At 48.9% G+C, this 26,301-nt stretch overlaps 1 protein-coding gene across 4 annotated transcripts in view; it reads left to right on the forward strand.

Moving 5' to 3' along the window:
• Positions 1 to 26,301, forward strand: part of NOD2 (nucleotide binding oligomerization domain containing 2) — a 561,668-nt gene that overhangs the window by 174,492 nt on the left and 360,875 nt on the right. For all 4 annotated transcript variants that reach the window (XM_069639465.1, XM_069639468.1, XM_069639461.1 and 1 more), the window contains exon 3: positions 25,218 to 25,323. In XM_069639465.1, coding sequence (XP_069495566.1) covers positions 25,218 to 25,323 — 106 coding nt within the window. The remainder of the gene's footprint in view (positions 1 to 25,217; positions 25,324 to 26,301) is intronic.

Here is a 26,301-nt window from a genome sequence, read left to right on the forward strand (position 1 = left end):
GACTGATTCACTTGCGTACATTGTAAGAGCAAAAGCAGAAATACTTTTGGTCATTTATATTACGCGAGCACATTCCTTAGTTGTTTGGCGACACGAGCGTAGGATAGCAGGATAGTAGAACTATGCATTGCCGAAATGTTGAATCAACTTGTTTGAGGAGACGCGAGTTTAACTGCATCATTTGCACACATTGTAACAGAACATGATTGCACAGGAAACATGGAATATCCCCTATGTGAGGCAACAGGGGGCTCTCACTACACATTTGTGGGTGGTTGAGCACTATTTTATGGAGTTAGAGAATATGTTTATATGCTGATCAATTAAGGATCAGATAATTCAATACCACATGATTTTCTGTTCACAGATATCTACATGTGGGTCTGATTTGGAAGTGGCAAATTAATAGATTGCTTCCTCACCCCTGAGCAATGAGGTGAGTGGCTCACTAATTTGGAATAAGAGGTTCCTAGAACGTAATTGGTAGATTATAAATATTCCCTGTTATGTTTTACAGGGTGCACAATGCAATGACTAGAGAAATTTACGAAGGAGGGTAAGAATATGACTGGGCATGCAGAATTATAGGTATTGCCCTTTATCATTTATGACAAAAAGAATATATAATACCAAAATAAGCTGTTTTTTGATAATTCAGCTTTAGATAGACTGACTGTGTGTGCCAAATACACTGACTGGGTCTGTTTGTATTCCACAGATGTGGTGACACAGGATCCCATTGGTGGGTGAATTGTATAGTGTATCCATCCTGATTAAGGCGGCTATAATCGAGACCATAAAGAAGCCCAGAAGGCCGAAACAACGGGTGCCGACCCATATTACGATACTGAAATAACAACCCACTGTACAAATAATACAGGATCAGTAAAGAAAGAATGAGAAGACATTGCTTTCGAATTTTGATGGCTCAGAAAAAATAAAAACTCGATAATAGAGACATTAAACAAGAGCCCTAACCCTCAATTACTCTCACTCCAACCATACTCGCCAACTAAAGGGTCCCCTAAACTCACTCTTCACTCCTCCTAAGTCTATTACTGTCAACTCCACTCTCACAGCTAATGACCTAGCTGAATACTTTGCTGCAAAACTCACCAAAATTAAAGACACTCTCCTGACCTTCCTCACAATCCATCCACCTACATTTTATGCTCCGCCTACTCTGCCATCATCCCCTCCCTTCACACTAATACTGATGAAGTGCTAGCTCTATTGATCAAGGCTAACTCCTCTGTCACGACCACTGGGCCAAGAAAACAAGTACCGCACCCACAGGTAGTGGGCGCCGTGAGTTACTACCCTAAATTGGGTAATGTAAGCTCTTTAAGGGCAAATATACGCAGGCAGCCCAGCTGTGCACAGCCCTGGCGCCTTTGGCACCAGGCTCTACTGCAGAAGTAAGAGGGACTACTTTATTTTCCATTTGAGGCCGGTTATCCAGGAGCCAGCCCCACGTGCAGGCTACTAGGCATGGCTGCCTGTGGCAGGTGGGCCAGGCTGATGGGCGGGCCCAGAAATTCAGCTATAAAAGCTGCTCTGTTCATGAAGCTCGTGCTTCGCGTTACTTTCCACGCTGTGCAATGAGACGCTCACCGCCGCGTGAAACTTCTGACACTCACCTTTGGTCTGGCAATTCTGCTCCAGACTCACTTCTGCTACAGCCCTCACGCAGCTACTCACCTTTGGAAACTGTGTCACTCATTTCTGGCATTGCTCCGTAGTGATCCTTCTCCTGGCATCTTTGACTGCTGGCAAGAGAAGAACAAGACAAGGTTGGGACAATTCCAAGAAGACTGTGCAGCATTTATAACACGAGCGCTGCCCAGTGAAACAACTTACCATCCGCCAGCAGTTACGGGTCCAGTTCTCCATCGCCTCTCCGGCAGTCGCCTCGACCTCAGCCGCTCCACGGGTCTGCATCGCCCCCTCTGCAAGAAAGAGAGCAACAATGGGGTAAGCTAAGAGCGGGCAAGATAAAATAGAACGAACATTGTTACAAGAAAGCTAATCATTAGCAGGACAATACAGAAAACCAAAACAGAACTAAAATATTGCTACTTACCCAAGGACCAGTGAAGAAACTCGGCCCTTCATAGACCACGTTTCCTATCACATAGGACCAGTGCAGGAACTTGGTCCTTCCTCAAGCGCCCCTGCCCGAAGTAGCAGGACGGAGAGTCCATGCATCTAATACACCAGGTGAGCTACTCGTAGCAGGGCAGCGGAATCCACACCACGGGAAGAACAGGGGGTGGGAGCAAGGACCCTACGCTAGCCTACTTTCGTTCCATATTCCACGCGAGTGTGGCCCTTAAGAAGCATCGTCTCGGCGCTAGAAGCACAGAGGGAGACTTCCAAGACCACCAACATTCCAGGGAAGGTTGCAACCATGCCCCAATGCCCCCGCAGAGACCAGGTGAGCGTAACACCCTCTTGTGCCCCATCAGACCCTCTTGCTCCTCAGCTAGTCAAGCCTATTACCTTTATAGTGGCCTCTCGCTTTGCTGGACTCTTCAACCTGTCCTTCGACTCTGCTTGCTTTCCCTCTGTTCTCATATCAGCCACAGTCAACCCTCTTCTAAAAAAGCAAGGCGCTAACCCTAACCTACCTGCTAACTTTTGCCTTGTGTCTCTCCTTCCGCACTACTCTAAAGTGTTTGAAAGGATTGTGTTCAACCATCTTACCAATTTCTTAGACATCCACAACCTTCAAGACCCCCTAAAAGCAGGTTTTCACTCCTGTCACTCCACGGAAACTGCTCTGATGAATGTGTCCAACTTCATCACCTCTGCTAATCATTAAAACCTATCCTCTATCCTAATTCTCCTTCACCTCACTTCTGCCTTTTACACCGTCGGTCACCCTGATCTTCTTAATGCTCTTTCTTCTTGGGACTCGCGATCAAGCCCTTGTCTAGATTGAATCCTATCTTGCACCTTGCCAATTCTCTGTCACCTGGAGCAACAACACCTCTCAACTCACTCCTCTAACTGTTGGTGTTCCACAAGGCTCTGTCTTGAGTCCGCTCCGCTTTACACTCTAGACTTCTGCTCTTGGGGCACTAATCTCCTCCTTTGGGTTCTCCTACCATCTCTTCACAGACAACACCCAAATCTTCTTCTCTTTTCCTGAACTCTCCTCTGATCTCTACATCAAAATTTAGAATGGTTTCTCTGCCATTAAATATTGGATGGCTTTGCACTCTCTGATGTAAAACTCTACCAAAACAGAGGTACTCTTCTTCCCTTCCAAAAGCTCTCTCTGATCTCTTCCTCTGCCTATCCAGTTCCCACCGGACACTCTCCCCTACTCTTCTTTGGCTAGATGCCTCAGTATCCTCTATGACCCTTCTCACATCTTCACTACTTTCATCTCCAAAACTGAAATAGCAGCTTACCTCAACCTCCTAAATAATAGGAAAATCGGGCACCTCTTTCCTTTCAAAACCACCAAGCATCTCTTAACCTAAACTGGACTACTGTTCCAGTATCCTCTTTGTTCTCCCCAACTATGCTTTCTGTCCTTTCAACTTTGCTGCCAGGACTCTCTTTGAAATCCCTCCCTTCACACCTACTTCCTCGTACCATCACCAGGCTGGATGGCTGATGATACAAAACAGGGCCAGATTGTCTCGGGAGGATAGCCCAGGGGCAATGTGCTTGCCTTGGAAGCAAGACGACACGGAGCAAAACAGGTTCGATCCCTGGGTCCATGCTTAGAAACCTCTGAGTATTAAGCGCGTTATAAATAACCAATCATAACATATCATTGAAATTTCTTCACCTGGTTCACAAATCTATCCATGGTAAGGCACCACTGTATTTTTCCTCCTCTATCCATCTCTATAAACCTTCTCGTAATCTCTGCTCTGCCTCCTCGCCCTCCCCTGTGCTTCCTCACACTTCTGCTCTTTCTCTCTTCTTGCTCCACTTGCACGGAATTCTCTTTCCCCGGTCATCCGAGAAACAGTCCACACGGATTTGATTAAAACCAAACTTAAAGCCTACCCCCTCGCCTCTGAGTTACCCTTTTAGTGTACCTCTCATCTGCCTGCTACCTAACATTTTCCCTTGCCTCTAACTTGCCTCTGTCTCTCACTTCCTCTGCCTCCATTCTAGCACTTCACCCATCATGGTCATGTCCTGAGCACAGCTGGCCGTACCGCCTACCTGGACTTAAAAATGTCCAATGTTGGTTGTCTTTAATCTACGTATGTCCACTTATGTATTGTCCCCAGATATGCTCGATTTACTCTCTTCCACAACCTAGTCAGCGTGTGCCTCAAACTCACCCCATTGTAAGAAACTAACTGCTTCCTGTCAAATCTGCTCTCTTATATATTGTACTTTCTTTTGTGATCTAAAGAGCATTTTCTTTTCCTATGTATACATAAATAATAGTCCTGTGAATGAAAAAGGTTGAAATCAAAGATTGATATATAAATTCATAGCCAATAATGTATTGTATGTACATGTTGTTTGTCGATGATCCATCTTTGTCTACACAACAACTGCACTGATGTATAGATTGCGAGTTAGTTGTGTCTGTGTATAGAAGGGAAATGTTTTTTTGTATGTGTGTACTGTACATTGTTGCAATGTTTTTTAAATCATTCAATGTTTTGAACCAAATACACTCTCAACAAATAGAAAGTGAAGGAGTGGAGACCATTGGATGGCTCTTGGTCCAAGATGTGTATATCTAAACCCCAGTTATGAAAGGAGACTAGGCATTTTGCAATCTCGAGCAGGCAGATCTTTGCAGTTAGGATGCAACCTGTGTGCTGTGCAGATACAGCTGGAACAGGGTTTACAGCATGTCAGCAATTGGCTTCAAGTAACAATTAAAGAGCAATGGACTGAGTGAGCCCTGAAGAAGCGTCACAGTGGTAGTAAGAGCTATAGTAAGAGCTATAGAGCAGGAGGGGTCTAGTTTCAAAGGAGAGACTGGGCCTCATTACGAGATTGGCGCTAAAAATCCGTCCTTACCGGCATGCCGGTAACAACATGTCCAAACAGCAGCTGATCACGAGTGTGCGAGCACGCACATACCTGCATGCCGGTAATGGCCGTACCGGCATGCCGGTAACGACCCTCAAACCCCCAGATAGCGGCATCATCGAATGCACAGAGACCGGCATTGTAGAATCCGCTATGAACGGCACCGTCCATACAGGCATCTCTACCGGTACCGGCATTACCACCACCAGAAGCAACGTCATCGCGCAGAAACGGGAAATGCACAGGCTGCCATCGTGAAAAACACAATCCATTGCAATCCTTTAGCTACAGGACCTGGAATTGGCAACTGTGAACCCTGCCTGCCCGAGAATGACCCAATCCACCGGCAAAGGCACACCTCGACAGCGCAAACCACGGTTTAGCGACAACAAGCTAAACATGCTAGCAGACACCCTGGTCCAGCATGCAGATGTGGTGCTCTGCACAGACTTGCGCCGTGCCACACAAATGCTGAAAAAACACATCTGGGCGAAGGTGGCCCAGAAGGTGTCCGCAGTGCGGAAAACCCCATGCAGTGTCAAGGACTGTCGCAAAAGGTGGGACTACCTGCGGCTGCGTGTCTGCAACATACTGACAGCCAACCGTACACAGGCCCAGGCATCAGGTGGCAGACCATCCTCGCCCATTAAGCTAGCACGGTGGGAAGAAATATGCAGCTCCGTGATTCACATGGAGGCCATCGAAGGGGTCGGCCATGCCGAGCCGGGAGTGACATCATCGGCTGATGAAGGTGAGTGACCGTTAGCACAACACAAAAGTGAACACACACACATCACCCCCAAACGCAATGGTGGAGTCCAAATGGCAAGTAGATGACAGCAAGCACATCACCCATCACCTCCCACCTAAAGTCTGCCCCAACAGAAATGCCACATCACTGTCACGGTAACACACAACCAACACCACTGACACAAACCACATGAGTCCCCAATTGCAAACACAAGCACCATCTGAATGCGGGGACACGCATGCATCACCGTAGAGATGCAGGCCTCACCACTGTGACCTCTCATTGCATGGTGCTGACATCTTCACCATCGAGTGCACACCTGAGCGCCAACCACACAGCACATGACACGCAGACCCTGAGGCATGCCTACCGCACGCAATCTACAACACACCCGTAGCCAAAATACAGCATGTACAACATGGCTGCGCTTCAATGATGCACAGACACTGCACCCCACCCCCAACTCCTTCACCCATGACTCATGCCCTGTCTCTCCATCTCCCACAGGCACAGGGTCAGACAGCGATGTGGCGCCCACCACAAAAACCAAGGCAACACCAGCATGCAGGAGCAGAGGGGATGACGACAGCACCAGGCCGTCCATGTCAAGGGCTGGCCCGAGGCGAACTACCACCCCCAAGCCACAGCAGCCCGGAAAACAGGGCCCACAGGCCGAAGGACCTGGGGAGCAGCCGGCTCTGACACCTGGCAATGTGCCCCAGCCAGGGAAGACTGGTGCCACCATGGCACACATGCCACAAGGCACACTGGCCCCAAAGGCCATGGACAAGACAGCCCCTGCGCCACTGCAGCCACCTCATGTGGACGAGGGGGGTTCGCCAGCGTGCAGTGATGCTGAGGGGCGCACTCAGCGGCCACAAAGGACCTAGGGGAGGCGGCTCAATCCGCCCTATATAGCGTGGAGGAGGACGGCCAACATGACGATGCTGACACAGCAGGCCTATGCATGTCAGAGGACATTGTGCATGCACCATCCCTGCCGCCGACACCATAGCACTCCCTGGGACATGGGTCTGGTGGTTGCAGCTCCAGGCAGGAGATGCCTGTAGACGTTTTCAGCCCACAAAGGAGTCCCACTCCACCTCCCGTCCAACCACCAGCTGATAACAACATACGGGACCTAGAGGCCTGCATGACCCGCATGGAGGAGCGCCAGCAAGCCATGCAGGATATGGTGCGACAATACCTGGCAGATGGGGAGGCCACATGTCAGGCCCACCATGACAACAACCAGGCACTCACCCGTGCTATGTACCACGTGGCCAGGTGGGTGCGCAAGGGCATGGAATCTGTGACGCAGGTGCTCACACAGTTGGCTGCCACCGTGGGCAAACTTCATGCTGCACCGGGCAAGCCACAACCCCCACCATCGACAAGCACCACCCCAGCTAGCTCGACTCAGACGAGTCCGGTGCGTAGGTCACTACACAGCATGCGCCGGCGAGGGGAGCAACAGCCTCCAACCAAAAGGGGCCGTCAGTAGCCGGACATACATGCAGGAGGGAGTCTGGTTGGACTTGTATTGGATGCAGGGACGTGGATGTGTGGGGGAGTTGAGGGATGGGGGTGGTGGGTGGGAGGCGGGGGTGTGTGGGGGAGTTGAGGGATGGGGTGGTGGATGGGGGTACTTCATTGAACAAGTATGGTGTTTGCTGCACAATTATACCTGCATATTGTACATATTTTACATTTTCTTAATACAACTGGTGTGCACATGAAGTTCGACCCAATTTTTGATAGGAGCCGGTATGCTCGCTAGCTCCTCCCTCTGGGTCCCAGCTAACCGGCAGGAGGGGGGGCGCACAGTCCGACTGGAACTGTGACGCCCCCCCTCCTGCGCCCCACTACTCAGATTAATGATGACCCTATTTTCTGCCCTTGCAGACGTTTTTACCTACGCATACAGATGCGCGAGTACAATTTGATTCTTCTCCTGATTGACAGTATTGCAGCGCCGCTCGCAATACGGCTCTGTACGGCTTACGGCCCACACCAACATGGCGGCTTAAGTGCCAACGCGCATGCGTGGCGTCCGTGAAAACCACTTTATCTAGGTTCACTTACGAGCGACTCGTCTTGGCGACAGGCCGCTCGGGTTATCCTCCCTGCAGAGATCCAGTAAGTACAATTGAATTTCAAACCAATATGATACTCCCTACGGAGAGATTCTCACTCCTATTACTATACGCGCTTGAACTAGCTCATCACGCTAGTACACGGGGGCGATGTTTTCGCGCGGCAGAATAGTCTGTCAGTGCGACTTCTAAATTGCTTTAGTATGAATCTGCCATCACCTCTGATTGGGGCTTTTCCCTTTTACCTGCAGATACCTGCATGAGACCTGAATCCCGCCACCATTTACCAACGATCTAGATGGGAGGCGACTGTCTCCAGACCCGACAACACCTTTTTGAGTCCAGTTCCCTCGACTCACTAGGTCAGTGTATTTACTAAGCCTATTAGTTACTTTGAAACACAATACACTATACCCCTTGACGAGTTCATTTGAATTATTCTTAGGACCCAACGAAAGAGATTCTACTTGAATACATTATGAAATATGAGCACATCCGGCCCTGAAGATGGATTAATGGAATCCGAAACGCGTTGGCACCTCATACCAACTAGGAGTGCTTTTTTATGTTGAAAATTTCAAAAGGATTTATGTTGCAAACTGTACATGTTATCACCAATGATGTAATTGGGACACAACTTGTCATACTCATTCGATTCACCTTCTTTTTGGTTTACCCGAATTTTTTATAGCTTAAACCGTACCATTGTTGTATTTTGAATTACTGTATTTTACGACACCCTTCACGGTGCACTGTGGAAACTAACAGTGCAACAGACAGAGACTTTTGTTTATATAAAACCTGTTTACTTTCTGTTTTAATCTGTTTTGAGTCACTTTGGTCCTTTTCCTTGTATTACTCCAGCAGGCGGACAGAAATATTGAAATACACACTTTAATGATTACGTATTGTGTTAAACTATTGAGCACAGTTGTATGCTGCTCGCCATCTAAATTACAAATGTACAGCCTCAACTGTTATGGATATGTGACTCATTGGAGCCATCTAACTTCTGTTCTAGTTGAGATATTTGACCTGTTTGTGCACATGAAGTACTCATGACTGGACATTGATCATTGAATGTGTGTATTTGTCAACAATGCCCAGTGTCCACCATTCTAAGTGCCATGTGTTACTGTGTACATTAGTAATATTGTTCGATCGAAGATAGGCGTACATCACGTCCTCCAGGCACTTTCTGCTGTGGTTGATATGCACCATCTCCCCCATCATCCTCCTCAACTGGTGGTATGTGCCGGCCCAATCTCACCCTCCTTCTCCTCCAGTGCCTCCCTGCATCCCCTGGTTTAGTGCCTGCTGGAGTAGTGGCAGTGCAGGCACGTCCTCCAGCCCCTGTGTGGCAACTGCTAGTGATATCATTTTGGACTTGAAGGGGTGTGGTGCGTGCTCCTTTTGTGCTTTGCCTGACTCCATTGCCTCCACCTGTGCCGATTGTGTGCACCCGTGGCAGTTGGGAAGACAGCAGTTTGCTATTTACGGGTGACCCCCGATGCCGGTATTGGTGGCATCATGGTGGCCCTTATTACCAGCATCTGGATGCTGGTATGTGCATGTCCGTGCGACTGGTAATGTCCTCTTCCTTGCCGCATGTCGGTTTTACTGGCACGGCGGCCGCATGCTCGTGCGCACGCCGATATGGTGGTGCACGGCCACAGCGGGTTGATGTCGATGCCATTGGTACCGGCATCTAGGGTCGTAATACAATGGCCCGGTAATGGATGCCAGTATTGCCTTACCGGCAACATTATTACCAGAGCACCAACCTTGTAATGAGGCCCACTGTCTTGCAGAAGGGAAGGGATCCATTTCAGAGCTGATCCCTAGGTGCCAAGAAAATGCTTGTGTCTAAGCAGCAGGCTGCCATGACTGATCCTATCAAAATCTGTCCATGAAGGACACATCTTTGCCGTTGCTGGCTTCCTTGACGTGCAGTCAAGCAGATTCAGTTCTGTGAGCTCGGTGGAAACCAGAGTGGAATTTGCGTAATAAAGTTCCCTTTTACAATGTACTCGAAGCTGTTTTGCTGCCGTTTATTTCAAGTAAAACAAAGGGGGGTCTGGGAATCTCTCTACCAGCAGGAACACAGCCCAATGACCTGTTCTTGTGTGAATAACCCCTGGGAGGGACTCTACCAAGTCTTTAACTCACTGTCCCTTTAAAGGAGAAGAAATCTCCCTGCATATCAGTCTTTGTCCTGCCCAGGGGCAGTCCAGCAACGAAATGCTAGGCAATTCTCCTCTGAACAAGAGTACCAACAGCAACCCCATACACGTGTTTCAGCCTTGTTGGGCATCATCAGTGAGGTGAAGCTGTGCCTCTCTAAGAACAGTGAGCAAGGGGTCCACGTCTGGATCGCCCTGGTAACTTAGGGTGAGACCCAAAGTTAATTCATGCAAAACAAAGGGGGGGTCTGGGAATCTCTCTACCAGCATGAACACAGCCCAAAGACCTGTTCTTGGGTGAATAACCCCTGGGAGAGACTCTATCAAGTCTTTAGCTCACTGTCCCTTTCACAGAGAAGATATATCCCTGCATATCAGTCTTTGTCCTGCCCAGGAGCAGTCCAGCACCAAAATACTAGGCAATTGCCCTCTGAACAACCAACAGCAACCCCATACACGTGTTTCAGACCCCCCTTTGTTTATTTCAAGCATCTTGACCAGGAAAGGGTTGCTGTAGATTAGGTTTAAACTGGCCAGAATGGTGGGGTCAGCGGACGGTTGTCTGATTAGAGGAACTACGGGTGCTTTCCTGAGATCATTTGGTGCACTGCCTTGTGAGAGGGAGCAGTTTTGGTGTAGTCAGCAGGGTTCCAGGGTGGTTACATTCTTCTGCTGGTGATCACTTGGCACAAGTGGCTTTGTAGAAGGGAGCCATTCATGTGTGTGATCTTTTGATTAGTCTTCCTGTGTGATTAGCTGGAAGGTCATGAAGCCGCTGCCATGCCGAGGTGGAGATTGCAAGGGAAGGTTGGACCTAGGCTGGGAGATTATAGTTAGAGATTTCCTTGATCTTATTTTTACAGAAGGTTGCAAGGTGATGTGGGATGAGCTAAGGCATTCCATAGTGTTTCGTGGCTCACATATTTAAAAAAACGTCAGCTGATTACTTGTGGGCTAACAGGATGCGCTCTTGGGGGAAGTACTTCTTTTCCCTGATAACGGCGTAGTAAGAGCCTCTTTTTTGCCAGGCACAACCAGCACAATCGACCATGTCCTTTCTTTTCAACCATTTGCACTGCAACAGCTTGTTTTTCCTTCTTAGTAAGGACAATGAAACATTACACCACTTCTTGCATTTTGTAGATGGTTTGGCTTTTCTGCGCAAGGATGTCAAGAGTAGTGGATGTGGAGGTTTCCATAATGCTAACTGTCCAAGACAGGACATGGGAGGCATAAAGTGCAGGCGATGCAAGATAGATTTATAAATGCACGGCACAGGTATCATCACACAAGAGTAAAGTTTGAGTCATAAGTCATTGAAGATGTTAAGCAGGAGTGTAAGAAGGAAATAAAAAATGGTATTATATTTTCGGACTTCACTGGTTTCACAACTAGCATTGGCACATGGGAGGCACTGAGGTGGGTAAAAGTCTGCGACTACCGAAGCCCTGCCCAACTCATTGGCTCAAGTTGTAAAGTGATACTGTATGAGCGTTTATTGGAATATAGCCCCTTGTTGTCTTTCTTGCAAAGTTGTATGAGTTAAATGCATGATGAAGCAAGTCTGTGTACAAAAATATTTGGATTCAAATAAAGAAACTCCAATCGACCACAGTGAAATTCTTCTTGCCATAACTTTATGCAGGACCTGGAAAAAGTCTTAATATTGGTGGGGGAGGATAGAACCAATAGAGCCTGGCCTCAACTCTAAGTAAGATCCCCCCAGGCATTGTATCTTAAACCCTGACCTGCGAATGAAACGTGACTGGAGGCATATTTGCCTGAGAATGGTGTCTATGGGCCTCATTACACGGATGGCGGTAGGGATTTACCGGTGCCGGTAAAATACCGGTACCGGTAAATCCTTACCGCCTTACTACGAGGTCCCTTTGCGGGTTGGGGGATTTAACGCCTGCTTTTTGCAGGCGTTAAAATCCAACCCGCTAAGGGACCTCGGGGCTAATTACGGCACCGCAAAATTGCGGTGCCGTAATTAGCGCCTTCCCCATTCCCATAGAGCCCTATGGGGCAGGAATGGGAATGGGGAAGGGCAATGGCGGAAGGGGGATTTATCGCCCCTCCAACCTTGGAATGGGGCGGTAAATCCCCTTTCCGCCAAGGCGGTGCCGGTATTTTACCGGCATGAGCCATGGCGCTAATAGCGCCATGGCACACCGCCTACCGTGTAATGAGGCCCTATGTCTTTTGTGGGTAGGGCTGATTGGTGCAGGTGTTTCAAATCGCTGCATGACAAGGAATCCCTGGGGGGGTGGTGATAAGTCGCGGAGCTCTAGGGGTGGTGTATTGTGGGAAAAGTGGGACCAGTAGTGGGGAGATGTGTTGGCGAGTTTGCTTAGTGCAAAGCCATATGTACAACATTCGCTCTTGAGTACAGTAGGTTGCCGGAGATAGATTGCTGATGCATGTCTGGATGAACCTTCCAATATAGCCTGGGCCAGTGTTTCATACTGCTTTCCTGACTGATTGTGTACAGCAGCCTGAACTAAATGCCAACAGAGGTCCTGAAAGGAGCCGATACACAGACATATCTTTCGACCCAGGCACAATGGGCCTCATCACAAGGTTGGCGCTAAAAATCTGGCCGTACCGGCATGGCGGTAATAACATGTCCGGTTTGGCACCAACCCACAAATAGCGGACAATCAATAGTGAGGGGGCGCGCGCATCCCTGCATGCCGGTTACGGCCGTACCGGCATGCCGGTAACAACCCCCAAACCCCCACACAGCGGCATCGACCAATACGCACAGAACGGCTCTGCCCTCGGCAACCCCTAAATTATCGTTACCGTTATTAACATAACGGGTGCGTTAATACCGGACCCGGAAGTAACGTCATCGCGCCGGAACGGGAAATGCCATGGCGGCTACCTTTAAAAACACAATCCATTGCCATCCTCCACCTACAGGACCCTCTACACCCCAACTCCCAGGCCACCACGGACAACATGTCGAAGACCACCCGGAGAGGCACGGCCTGCCTGCGCAAACCATGTTTTACAGACGATGAGCTGAACATGTTGGCCGACACCCTTGTGGCAAATGCAGAAGTGGTGTTCTGCAACAACCTCAGGCGTCCAGCCCAGCTCAAGAAAAAGGCCATCTGGGAAGAAGTTGCCCAGAAAGTAAGTGCAGTCGGCACCACCGCACGCACAGTGCGTGATTGCAAAAAACGTTGGGACGACCTCAGGCTGAGAGTCCGGCACATATTGTCAGCTAATCGGAGCCAGGGGCTGGCAACAGGAGGAAGACCACACTCCCCACTGAAATTGGCCAAATGGGAGGAGAACTGCAGCTCCATCATAGACGTGGAGTCCATCGAAGGAGTCGGTGAAGCAGAGTTTGGCGTGCCAACATCGGCAGATGAAGGTGAGTGTCCCTACTGAAACAGTAAAAATAATAATAATCATCCTCCCCCAAACGTGGCTGCTACACCAGCCAATAAATCGGCCATCATGCACACCTACACATATCCATGTACACATTCTGGGTCTACCACCATCGCATCCCAATGCATGTTGCAGTCATACACGAATACACCCACAAGACACATTTCATGGGCATGTGCCACCCAGGACGACCCTCCCAAAACACATCAATGTCCAACTGCTCCCAACAATGCGTACATGTGGACACGACTACGCTATCAAAATCCACTCTTCAACATTGCATGTACACAGTCCCCTACAAAGCCACGAATGCAACTGATCAGATGGCGCCACATGTCCAATGACTAATGCATGCACAATGCAAGCGGAACAATCACTGATATCCTGCCACTCTCTGTCCCCCACAGGTACGGATGCTGACAGTGATGAAGTGCAAGGGAGTGCACACTGCACAACACCAGCCAAAAGGCCTAGGAGGCAATCTGATGGCACAGGTCCATCAACCTCAAGTGGACCAAGGATGGGCCATGCGGGAAGCGGGCCAAGAACCGATGCAAAAACAGCACCACAGACAAGTACACAGGACGAGCTGACACCTGCACCTGCAACCGTGGTCACACCATCCACACTAGCTGAGGACACAGCAGGCATGGAGGATGGCACACATTCTGCTGCTGCCAGCACAATTGGGGAGATGGCTGCATCGGCAGATCATAGTGTTGATGAGGTATCTGGGCCGGACAATGAGGGCGATGCAGGACTTGTCCACTCAGAGCCTGTAGTGCACACACCAAGCCCGCAGGCCACCCCACAGGACACACCTCAGCGGGACTCATCCGACCAGGGGAGCCATGGACAGTGGTCTCCGGCCATGCACAGCCCCATGATCCATGCTGTGCCACCACATCACCCACCGACCACAACCCACACTGCCATACGGGACCTTGAGGGACGTCTCTCCAGGATGGAGGCCCGGCAGGAGGTGATGCAAGGCTATGTGCAGCAGTACCTTGCTGAAGGGGAGACAACACGCCGTATTATCCAGGACAGCACCGCGGCCGTTATCCAGGCCATTAACTCAAGTGCACAGCAAGTGCATGATGGCTTCAATGCCTTGGGTCAGATCCTCACCAGGATTGCTGAGCATTGGACGAATGGCAAACCCTGCCCCTTGGATCACAACCATCTGGGTCATCCGCATCATCCACGCCATCGGGCTCGAGGCAGACCAGCCCCGTGCGCATGTCCCTGCGGAGTTCGCGCCGCTCAGAGATCCAACCCCCACCTCCTAAGGGGGCTCAACAGTAGCAGGGCCACCCTGCATAATCCCTTTGGGCATACATCCAGACACATGTTGTGCTATAGTTGACTTTGGGTGTTAGGGGGTGGGTGGAGGGTGGTGGTGGGTGTAGTGTGTAGTACTGGGGTGTTTGGGGGCATTGGAGTAGGTTGGGGGAGGTGGAGGGTGGTGGTGGGGGCGTGGATTGTTGAATCATGTTGTACTTAATTTCTCACGAATACACCAGTTGTGTAACAAACATCACATGAGTGGACATTGCTGACTTTTTGTATGTCAATTTATTGCTTCTTGGTGATTCGTGCACATGTGCCCACACAACCAGTGCCCACAGTACACAACACATAGCACCCTCTGCATTAAAGTACATCAGAATGATTGGTTTATGACCATTTTGCGCACTGCGCGACCCTCACGAGTTTTGCGTCCTGGCCTCTGTCCTACTTCTACTCCTTCATCTCCTTCTACTTCACCAGGTGGTGGCAGCTCCACGTCAGGTGGCAGGGGTATGTTCCGCCGGATGCACATGTTATGTAGCATTACACATGCCGTGATGATCTTGCCCATCTTCTCAGGCCCGTATATGAGTGCCCCTCCCGACCTGCTGATGCAGCGAAACCGTGCCTTCAAAAGGCCAAACGTCTGCTCAATGACCACACGTGTACGTGTATGTGCACGATTGAAGTCCTCCTCGTGCCTGTTCTGCAGGTTCCTGACAGGGGTGAGTAGCCACGGCTTCAGGGGATATCCAGCATCACCTACATGGGAGCAGAAGGAGGTATGTTTGAGGATGAGGCTCAGTTGACAGATGTGCTCAGCCTGTACATCATTCAAGTTCATATGCACTATCTCGTCATTGGCAGCCACATCCACATGACTGTCAGCCCTGTACAGTGCATGCCAATCCATAGAGGGAGCCTTGTGTGACATACACGACCAAGGGTCCTAGGATTTTAAAGCACCAGGCAATGTATGTTTTGGCTAGGGGCATTTTGCATGCAAATGTGAGGGCTGTGTGTCGGCGGATGACTTAAGAAACTACCATTCCCCCCAATCCATCTGCCCCCATGGCCCAGAGGGCATTCCCCTAGCATATGCATGTACCTCCCCCCCAATCCATCTGCCCCCATGGCCCAGAGGGCAGACTCACCCAACAACCAGCCACTTTGTATAACGTCTCCTTCCATGTAGCGGGGTAGTGAGGAGTTCCGCAGCACCATGGCATCATGCGTGGATCCTGGGTATCTGGCACAGTAATGTGTTATTATCTGGCTGGCATCACACACCATCTGCACATTGATGGAATGGTATAGCTTCCGATTGCGGTACACCGCCTCCACGGCATGTGGGACTACCAACTCTACATGGGTACAGTCGAGGGCACCAATTACGTTGGGCATGCCTGCCAGTGCATGGAATGCTATTATGGTGGCATTTGCCTCCTGTGGTGTCCTTGGTAAGGATATGTAGGCATTTGCGTGCTTCAGTAGTGCATCCAGCACTTGGTTTAACACAACAGAGAAGCATGATTGGGACATGCCATGCATTTGGCCCACTGTGTGTTGATAAGAGCCTGTGGTCAGGAAGTGGAGCACATATGCCACCTTCAGCAAAGGGGGGATGGCTGTGCGGATGTTGATAATGCTGACCAAGTCATCCTGTATTAATTCCACTATGTTGGTGATGGTGTCTCTGACCAGGCGGTACAGGGTGTGGATCTGTGCTGGGGTTAAGTCAAATGGATTGGCCCTTATACGTTGGATTGTTGGCTGTCTGCGGGGAGCGACTGCCTGCACTGGTGGGATTTGCTGGGCATGTCTCACCCTCCTTCTCCTCCGGCGTCTCCTCTGTGTTTCCTGTTGTACTGCCTGCTCAAGGAGTAGCATTGCAGGCATGTCTTCCAGGCCCAGTATGGCAAGTACAAGTGGTAGCATTTTGCCTTGGAGGGGGGTGTGGTGTGTGGGTGTGCTCCTTTTGTGCTGACCCTGACTCCATTGCCTCCACCTGTGCTGATTGAGTGGACCTGTGGCACTTGGCAACACAGCAGTTTGCTGTTTACGGGTGGTCCGCGATGCCGGTATTGCCGGCATCATGGTGGCCCTTCTTACCGGCATCTCGATGCCGGTATGTACTTGTACGTGTGACTCGTGGTGTCCCCTTCTTTGCGGCATGCCGGTATTAAGGCCTCTCCATCTGCGCGCGTGCCCGCATGCCGGTACGGTGGTGCACGGCCACAGCGGTTCCTTGACGATGCCAGTAGCAACGGCATCTAGGGTCATGATACACCGGCCCAGTAATGGATGCCGATATTGCCTTACCGGTGCCGTTCTTGCCGGAGCGCCAACCTTGTGATGAGGCCCAATGAGTTAAGGGGTAGGAGACCTGGGCCCTCATTACAACCCCGGCGCTAAACCATGGTGCTATTAGCACCATGGTTGGTGCCGGTGTTGTAACAAGTCTGCCATGGTGGAATGGGGAAATACCGCCCCATTCCAAGGTTGGCGGGGCGGTATTTCCCCATTTCACCATGGCCCTTCCCCATCCCCATTTTCGCCCCATAGGGCTCCTCAATGGGACTGGGGAAGGTGCTAAGTACCGCAAATTGCGGTACCGTGTAGTACCGAGGTCCCTTTGTGGCACCCTACTTTAACGGCTGGTAAAACCAGCCTTTAAGGTCGGGTCCCGCAAAGGGACCTCGTAATCAGGCGTTAAGGGTTTAACGGCGCCGACATCTTTTACGGCGCCGTTAAACCCTTAACACCAGGGTTGTAATGACCCCCCTGGTCATGTGGGTGGGTACCCCCATTGTCTATAGCAACTGTGGGGCAAAGCAGGGGTGTCAGAGTTTGCTAGAGGGGCTCCATGTTCTCTCTGGGGACCTTAAGAAAATCTCATTGCAATCTTTACAAGGTATTAAAGCACAGGGAGATAGTCTCTAATGTATGCTAACTACAGGGTCGGACTGGCCCTTTCGGTCTTTCGGCCCGTGGCCGATCGACTTTGGGGTCCCCTGGGGCCGGTTTTCCGGCAGCCACCTCTGGGCCGGTTTTCTTTTTAAAAGAATTTTTTTTTTTTGTTTTTGTTGTTATTGGAATGCCGGCCTCGCCGCGCCGGCGGCACTGTCTGAGTCTGCAGCACAATCATCATAGCAGCAAGGTAACACTAGATGTTACCTTGCTTTGATGATTGCATCATGCATGCATCATAATTTATGATGCATGCATATGTATGTGCATGATTCATTCACGTCACGGCGTCGGTGGGCCTGGGCCACCAGGCCGGCGGGGGGCGGCCGTGCAGCCACTGCAGGGGGCCGGTGCGCCTGCCGTGCCGTGTGTGTGCTCGCCGGCTCACGAGCCTCTGGCCTGCGGCGGCCAGAGAGAACGTTACTTGTTTGATCTGTGGGGGAGGCAAGCTGAAGCAATTGCAAAGCAATTGTAACACCTGCCTCCCTCCGAGTCCTGACCCCGTGCAGCCTGCAGGGCTGAGGGCTCCGCGGCGCTGAGCTGGGGCCGGGCCCGGCACTGTCAGAACACAACACAGTGACACATTTCACACTTGCTTTCAACTTTGCAGGAAGTAAGTAACACTTCTTTGCAAAGTTGAAAGCAACTGTCTTCAACTTGTGCCTGGGGGCTGGGCTGGGCCCCGGGGCCGCCGGCGCCGTGGACAAAGGAATAACCCAATGAAAATTCGGCTGGTGGGCAGGCTGCCCCTGCCCACCCAATACTCCCGCCATTATGCTGCTAGCCCCAGTGCAAGCACACACCAGTGGACCACTTGGAGGCCGACAGTGCCAGTGCCCACACAGGAGGACCCACCAGGCAGCACTGAGGCGGCCAGCAGTGCAGACAGTGCCCAGTGCCAGTGCCGGCCACAGACAGCAGCCAGCCAACAGCCAGCCAGTCAGTCAGTCACTGAGCCTGAGGTAAGGAGTGTGACTTGTGTACTATTCTCGTAGCCAACAGAGCCAGAACAACTTCGGATTGTTTTCTTGGACCTATTAAGGCGGAGGGTGGGAGGCAGAAGTTGTTAGGAAGGGTCTGACGCTTAAAACACATATGGGAGCCACTTCCACCAGCCCCTGGCCCGTGTCTGCCCCACTGTCGAGTCCCATTCTTCACAGTCGTGCAGGTGGTCGGTAGTAGCCACTCTAGAATTATAAAGCTGCCGCTTTTTATATAGCAGTTCACGCCAGATTCATCCTACTTCTAAGCACTGGAATTATGTGTGTTGTTGTTGTCCTAGGTAATGGTAATCATCATGTTATCATCCTGAAAGGATGATTGGCTCCCGTGTTTCAAACCTCTGGCATGGAAGCGAAAGCAGTGATATGGGAGTTACATACCAATATCAAATAATGTTTATTTCCCGGTGCCAAAAAGCACTCCCCACATATTGGAAGACTGGGTTCCTTTACTAATCTAAACTCCGTTGCTAGACTATTTGGGCAAAGTGCTGGATAATGGGAAGGCATTAGGAATACATGTGTTTGCTTAATGAGCCGGATTCACATTGTTTTTAATGTAAGCAATTCCCAGGGCGGTCTCCCGTTGTTTCGAGGAAGTAATTTACTTTGTTGCAAACACTTCGAATTACTTCGAATGTGGTACATGTATTGAGGGTTAAGGGGTAAAATGGGTGGTGGGGGCGAGGGGTAATGGGGGTTGTGGGCTTGGTGTAAGGGTGGTAGTGAAGGGGGATGAGAGACCCCCCCAAATAAAAATTAAATAACACAATTAAATAAAACAAAAACAAAGTGATTGCAACTAAGTCAATTACCGCTAAGTAATGTACTTCGTTCTAATAACGTAGAAACGAGAAAACAGGCGCACATTAAAATGAATATGCTATACCCTGGAATATGTAGTAAATGTTGAAATAGATGCATTACACGTTGAGAATCTTTATAAAGTGTGTACTGAGAAGCCTGCTTGCTGCATGGTGAAGCTGCTTAAACCTGAACAAGGATTCTCATACACACACTTCTGACAATGCCACATGACTGGCACTCCTGCCCACTGCAGCGGGTGGCGTGTCCCTTTCTTGCTAGTTTCATTTTGCAGGAATTGTTCAAAAAACAGTTCTGGGTTTTCGGACAGAAGCGACTTTCAGAAAGACATGCTCTGCCTGCAAGCTTCTTGAAGGCTTTACTCTTGGCTATCATTGGTTGCCTGTGGTGAGCCCTTAGGCATCAGAATTGTGGCTTTTGAGGTTCTCAAGCAGGGGTGGACTGGCCCATATGGAACTCTGGAAATTTCCCGGTAGGCCTCTGCACCCTGGGCCTCTTTTGTGGTATTTTCAAATTTTCCCATAGGAAAGGGATGGGCTTGCTGAAAATCTGTAACATGGGGCCACTTTGAAAATTATTTTCAGGGCCTCTTTTGCTTTCTAGTCCACCCCTGGTCACAAGAAATGTGTGTTGGTCAGCACAGCACCAGGTCGATGCGTAAACATTGAGTGATGGTTCTAGGTCTGTTGGCCCGGATCCAGAAGAGCGTGGAGAGCTGTTTATGCTGGTTTGAAGGGCCCTGTGCTAGAGTCAGAGGCAGGATCTGATTGCTACAGATGACTTTCTCATGAGCACACCCTGGCGGTCGCAGATTCGTGGAGCTGCAATGGGGCATTACCTGCTAGGCAGGAAGGTACAGCACAGGCACACTGAGGACCAGGTTCAGCAGTCAGCAGAGGATAACTGCCTGACATGCCAGCATCTCGCTCAGCAATGCCCAATGACATCCGTGAGGGAGAGGTTGGAGAGAAGGAAAAGGGAGAAATTGGGACACAGGCGGGAATCGCGTGCATTGCGGTAACGTTGGTTTGTTCTTAATGTAGGTGGCTGCATTGCCTACTTTTATTTTAATTTTAAAAGTAGTACTTGCACTTTAAACTAGAATCTTTTCTGTCATTTCTGATTGGAAAACATCTAAACTGCTGATGTCCTTTTGCTCGCTTTGACGGCGCCAGAAGACTGAACTGGCAGGTATAACACACGCAGGACTCTCCTGTCTGGGGGGCAAAGTTGGTTTGTTCATAATATAGAATTGATACATAGATGTACTTCTGCATTTTGCTTATTGAAAATAGCACTTGCAGTTTAAATTAGGCACATAGCAATCAGGAGCCTTTTCAACCATTTCCGGCTTATGGACAGTTTTACTGCCTATGCCGTGTCCAAGAGCACCAAGCGGGCACACCTCTAACCGCAGGCCTGTATGCTCCCAGCTAGCACGTGACGTTTCATCACTTGTACCAAAAAGGTTTTGAAAATCTGCCCCTATAACTTTAAATTTGATTTTTGTTACTGAGCCTGTCAACCTTGTATAGCTGGAGGCGAACGCACATTTCACTAGCCACACTGTGTTGTCGTTTCAATATGATTCCCACGTCCTTTGGTACCTTTTATTTGCATGAGGTAGTTGTGGGCAACGTTATGCCTGCATACGAGCCTCCATTTTATGTCACCAAATTAAATATGGAAATGCAACTAATAGTGAACAATGCTCCAATTAGTCTTTTAATTTGGTCATATCAATGATATCTGGAACATGTACGCGTACATGGCATTTAAAGAGGGCCTACTCGCTAAAACAAATCTCAGGAGGGGTGTGATGTCCTTTCCATCCCACAAAGCAGTCATCCTTCCTTCATCAAAGCTAATTTTGTTTTCTCTTTTGACATTTTGTTGTTAGAATCTTACTTTTGCTTTGTCGGTGCTAAATCTATCCTGCTTAACAGGGATCTTTGCATTACAATTTCGACCTCCTTTGGTCTGTCGATTTCCCAGAATCCCTGTGGGCGTGTGGCCAGGAAGCGCCTTGAGGCGATTCATTTAACAGTGCTGCGCTATGCATGTCCCTTCTTTCATTCACATGCTTCTCGGGCCCCCCACGTCCTAATAAGCAGAGGAAACGGCCGGGACTGCCTGAAGCACCATGCCTTGGTGGTGGTGTTCCAGAAACAGGGCCTTTACTGACAGTGTTTTACTGATGTGACTTTGTTGTTTTCAAGCTGGCTTTGACATCCAGCTGACATCAGCCTACCATCAGGTGCTATTGGCCCTGGGGGATTGGCTGGCAGCTTGTCATGGACGTGATTTACTAGAGACTGCACGTTGGGATCTTAGAAACTACCCTCAACGGTCAGGCGCCATTGCCTTGTGTCATGCACTTGTATTTGCTGAGGCCCTCATCACACAAGCACTACCGTGGGCAGAGCCTGAAAAGTAGATGCATTGCACACAGGCTTGAAATGCGGCCACATTTGCACCAGACCTGCAGATGCTCATTTTACTATAGCCGATATGATAGCTTAGTGGGTTGAGCGCTCGCTGCTGTGATGTGTGTGTGATCTGCAGGTTCGAATCCCAGCAAGGCCATCTCAGCCTTTCATTCTTCTGAGGTCGATAAATGAGTACCAAGACAGGTTGGGTGATATTGTATGCATATTTGTTCTATAAAAAATGGCTTAAGCGTAAGTGCTTTACAATAACATATTATCATTTGGCCTTGGACGTCTGCTTGCATTCACAGTAATTTGACAATATGGATCTAAACACACAGATATTAATGATACATATGGTGATCCATTCTTGTATGAAATGCATATCACATTAGTGAAATCATAACCATATTAGTCTGCTTTTGATGCCACTTCCTGTTTTGTGAAGGGGTGAAAGGTTGTGTTTCATTAATGGCACTGATACTGTAGAAACGTCCGTGTTTGCGCAGTGAGAAGCGTGGTAGGTGATTCACGGATGATGGTTTGAGGGCAACTTTTTTTGAGGCGCGGGCTGGGCCACTTTTTTTGAGGCGCGGGGTGGGCCACTTTTTTTGAGGCGCAGGGTGGGCCACTTTTTTGAAGCGAGGGGTGGGCCACTTTTTTTTGGGTGTCCGGGCCTATTTCTTGTCCCAGTCCGACCCTGGCTAACTACCATATTATTTTATGTATACATAATACTTTAGAGCACATGTGTACTTGGCACAGGAGCCTGGAGCAACAGAGTGTTTGGGGTTTCTTGAAGGGGCAATTTGTCCTCTGTCCCCTAGCGATGGCTGAGAAAAACTCAGGCAGGAGTTTTAGTTCTATTGTTCATTTATAACGCGCTAATTCCACCGAGTGGTTTCTAAGCACCAGATCAGCTTTCGAGCCTGTGTTGCAATGCATTCCAAGAAGTTGATGTGGCTAAAAAGCCAGACTTCTTTCTTAGGAGGAGAGATGGGTGGTCCGAAAGTACACTTGATCAACCTAGAAGCAAACAATGAAGGAAGTGCCAAACAGAATCTATTCTTTAGTTATTGTAAAGCATCAGGAAATATCTACATTTACAGATAATTATTTTACTGGTTTTTTTTTCTATATATTAGTCGTAACTGTCCCAAAAATTCTAAGCAATTATCTAAAAAAGTATCTAACATATCACGATGGGTAAGGAATACTTTCATATACCCTTAGACAGTTTTAGAAGTTAGGAAAAGTTTTGCTATAGAAATGAAGTGGGGAAAGTCAGTAAGCGACTGCCGGTTATAATGAAAGTGCAGGCAAGTGTTAACAAAATGTCAAGGGAATTAAAGAAGAGGCAACCTTAAGGATGGGGGTGGCGACGACCGCACCAGATGAGTTCCAGACCCAGGTCCAACGGCTAGAGGCCCAGAGAAAGAAGGTTGTCGACATGGAGACGAAGCCACAAGACACAAGAGTATGAGACCAGTGACAGCCTACAAGTCAAAAGACCTTGGGGATGGGAACCAGGCTAATAGATGTCCATTTGGCTCAGAAGTGATGGGTGCGGAGGTGAGTTTTGGTGCCGAGTTTTAATCTTGGGCACAAAGGTGGTTCCTGTTGCAGGGTCTACAGGCAGAACCTCTGGAGATGGCTGGGTGAAGAACGCACGCCTGAGACGGAAGACCCCCTCACAGTGGCTCATGAACAGCTGAGCTTGACAGAAGAAGCAGCAGTAAGGAAAACGCAATAGCAATCCTTTAAAAAACGTCAGTGGATTCCCTTGGATAGGACAAAGGGCTTCATGACCGGATGCTGGGGGTCCCACAAGGAGGAGCAGAGTTCATGAAGGAGGCGTCACAGGTGAGCATCAGGAAGAATGGTGTTTGTCTTCCAGCAGTGGCAGTAGGTGTAACCAGTTCTGATCCAGTTGAAGAAAATGGTACAGGAGGTCAAATGGGTGCACACAGGGCTTGAGTGCAGCAGGATCCAGCAGTTCCTGGCAGGGAGAGCCCAAAACAGGATTCCCTTGACAGGACAAAGCAGATCTTCGCTGTAAGAAAGATTTGGAAACCACAGCATAGGCCTTCCAGCAAGAATCTTCAACACAGCATCTTCACCATAAGCTACTGCAATGTAGTTCCAGGCAGGTTTTGATCGTTGTCTCGCGATCCCCAGAAAGACACATACAGACAGCAGGATTGGGGCTACCCCAGCCCTCCCATAACAGTATATGCACCTTTTAAAGTTTTGGCTGGCGTCCAATACGGATTTGCCAGCAAAATGCCACTTTCATGGGCACACTCACATGGATGTGGATGAGGTTGAGCCTCATCCAGTGATTCACACAAGGAAGCCATTGTGGACACTGAAGAGAGCAGACATAGGGTCCGACTCACAAAATTGCAGTTCCTTGATGTACAAAGTAGAAAAAAAGAGCCACAAACAAAATGGCCAGGTCACAGAACTTAAAAACATATTAGGGAGCAAGTGGCTATCCACACTGGTAAAAAGTCTACACCACTCTGTAGCCACATTACAAAAAAAACAAATTATACAGTTGCAACCAATATGTGACTCTAACAAAATATCAAGGTGAGGGCACCAACACTGGCACAACATTGGGTGCCTCTACTGATGTCCATATGGGCTACTTAGGGCAGCATATCATAACACAGTTGCAACTGCCAAAGGAACTTCAGTAGAAGTCTCCATTTCAGCTAAAATAAGTCTGGATACCCAAAAGCCAGCAGAAATGCTAAGGGACTTACCGAGTTAGAAAAAGAAGAGACACAGGGCTTCCTGACCTAACAGTTCCCATAAGGTAGCAGGGCAATACCATACTTCCTGGTGAGCAGCGCTCAGCCTGTGGCTGAGACTCACTAGTCCTTGGCAGTATCTTCAGCATAAGGTAGGGGTGCCAGTGCTTGCTGGAGCTGCTCTGTGTTCTCTTTTGGGACCTTCTGGAAATCTTTCTGCAATCTTAGCAAGATATTAATGCACAGAATCAGAGCAGATCACAGGGCAGGGTTGGGGGAGGCACTGTTGCACCCACCCGGCTGGCTGAAGTTGGATGTTGAGATGATGTTCCCTAACAGACAGGGACACCTAATAAAATGAATGAATATAATATTACATTTCATGGGCAAATGGGAAAATATTGAATGGGCAAATATTTAGGCGGTATGGATGTGGAAGATAACAGGTGCCTTTTGTAAATAATTCTGTTGTTTTCTAAGGTGAGACGGCTCCTTGATGTTGTCAAAGCAAAGGGAAATGAAGCAGCTCTTCGCCTCCTACAGTACATTCAAGCTTTGCAAGAGAGATCGACTATATTACATAATGGTAAGAAATAAACACTTGCAAAAGTCTTGCTAAAATATTTGGTTTCTTACAGACATCAAGCACACAAATTGACGGATCACCCCATATCCCCGTCAGATACTGCTCACTTGAGTTTACATAATGCTGTGAAGTGCTTGTGTTAAATTAGTTGGGTCTCAGATCCTCTTTACTGCACCCCTTGCACCATTAAAGAAAGTCATTGTTAACGGCAGTCCCATAAGAAACTATATTTCACAAGTCACGTTAGCATTGAAAGAGACTACCTGCTGGTTGTCAATGGTTGCATGAAACCTTTGATGCGGTTGTATCTCATTGACTGACAGCCACCAGGCAACAAAGCCCATGAGCTCACACAATAAATGTTACCTTTTAAAGAAAGTCCTTCCCTGCAGGAAATCCCAACAATAACCTCCCTGGTAACTAACAAAGACAATCTTGTTAGCAATCTAGCACAGCATCCTAACAAGTAAGGAGAGCACAGCCCAGTAGAATTTGAATGTGTGTTGCAAGGCAGTTTACGACCCTCCTACCAACCTTTTTAAAGGCAGAAAACCAGGAAGTACCTTCATGAGGATCAGCATCCACTTGGCAGGTGTGCATAATATGCCATAGCCACAGAACCTGACCCACCAAGTCCATGGTCAATTTCATGCGAAGTGGGAGATAGTTCATGATTTTAGCTTTACAGTAGGTAGAGGCATGGTCTGAGGAAAATGAATGTCACCTGAGTTTTGTCAAATACACGAACTACAGACTGCCTCGTTAGCAACTGTTGTAATGACTAGGCCTGCTCAACCTGCCTGTGTCGAACCTGCACACAGACCATGACATATGAGTAAGTTCCTCTGCCCAAGAACCATAAAACTAGGAGGTTATAATTGTGTCTGGTTAGTCACTCCCTATATCTGCAAAACATGTATTTCCTGAAGGGCATAGTGTCCGTGGTCGCAGTCCTTTATGCATCAATCATCACCTAAA

This window comes from Ambystoma mexicanum, chromosome 1q, assembly GCF_040938575.1.
Source record: "Ambystoma mexicanum isolate Mex_15411 chromosome 1q, UKY_AmexF1_1, whole genome shotgun sequence".
Lineage (NCBI taxonomy): Eukaryota > Metazoa > Chordata > Amphibia > Caudata > Ambystomatidae > Ambystoma > Ambystoma mexicanum.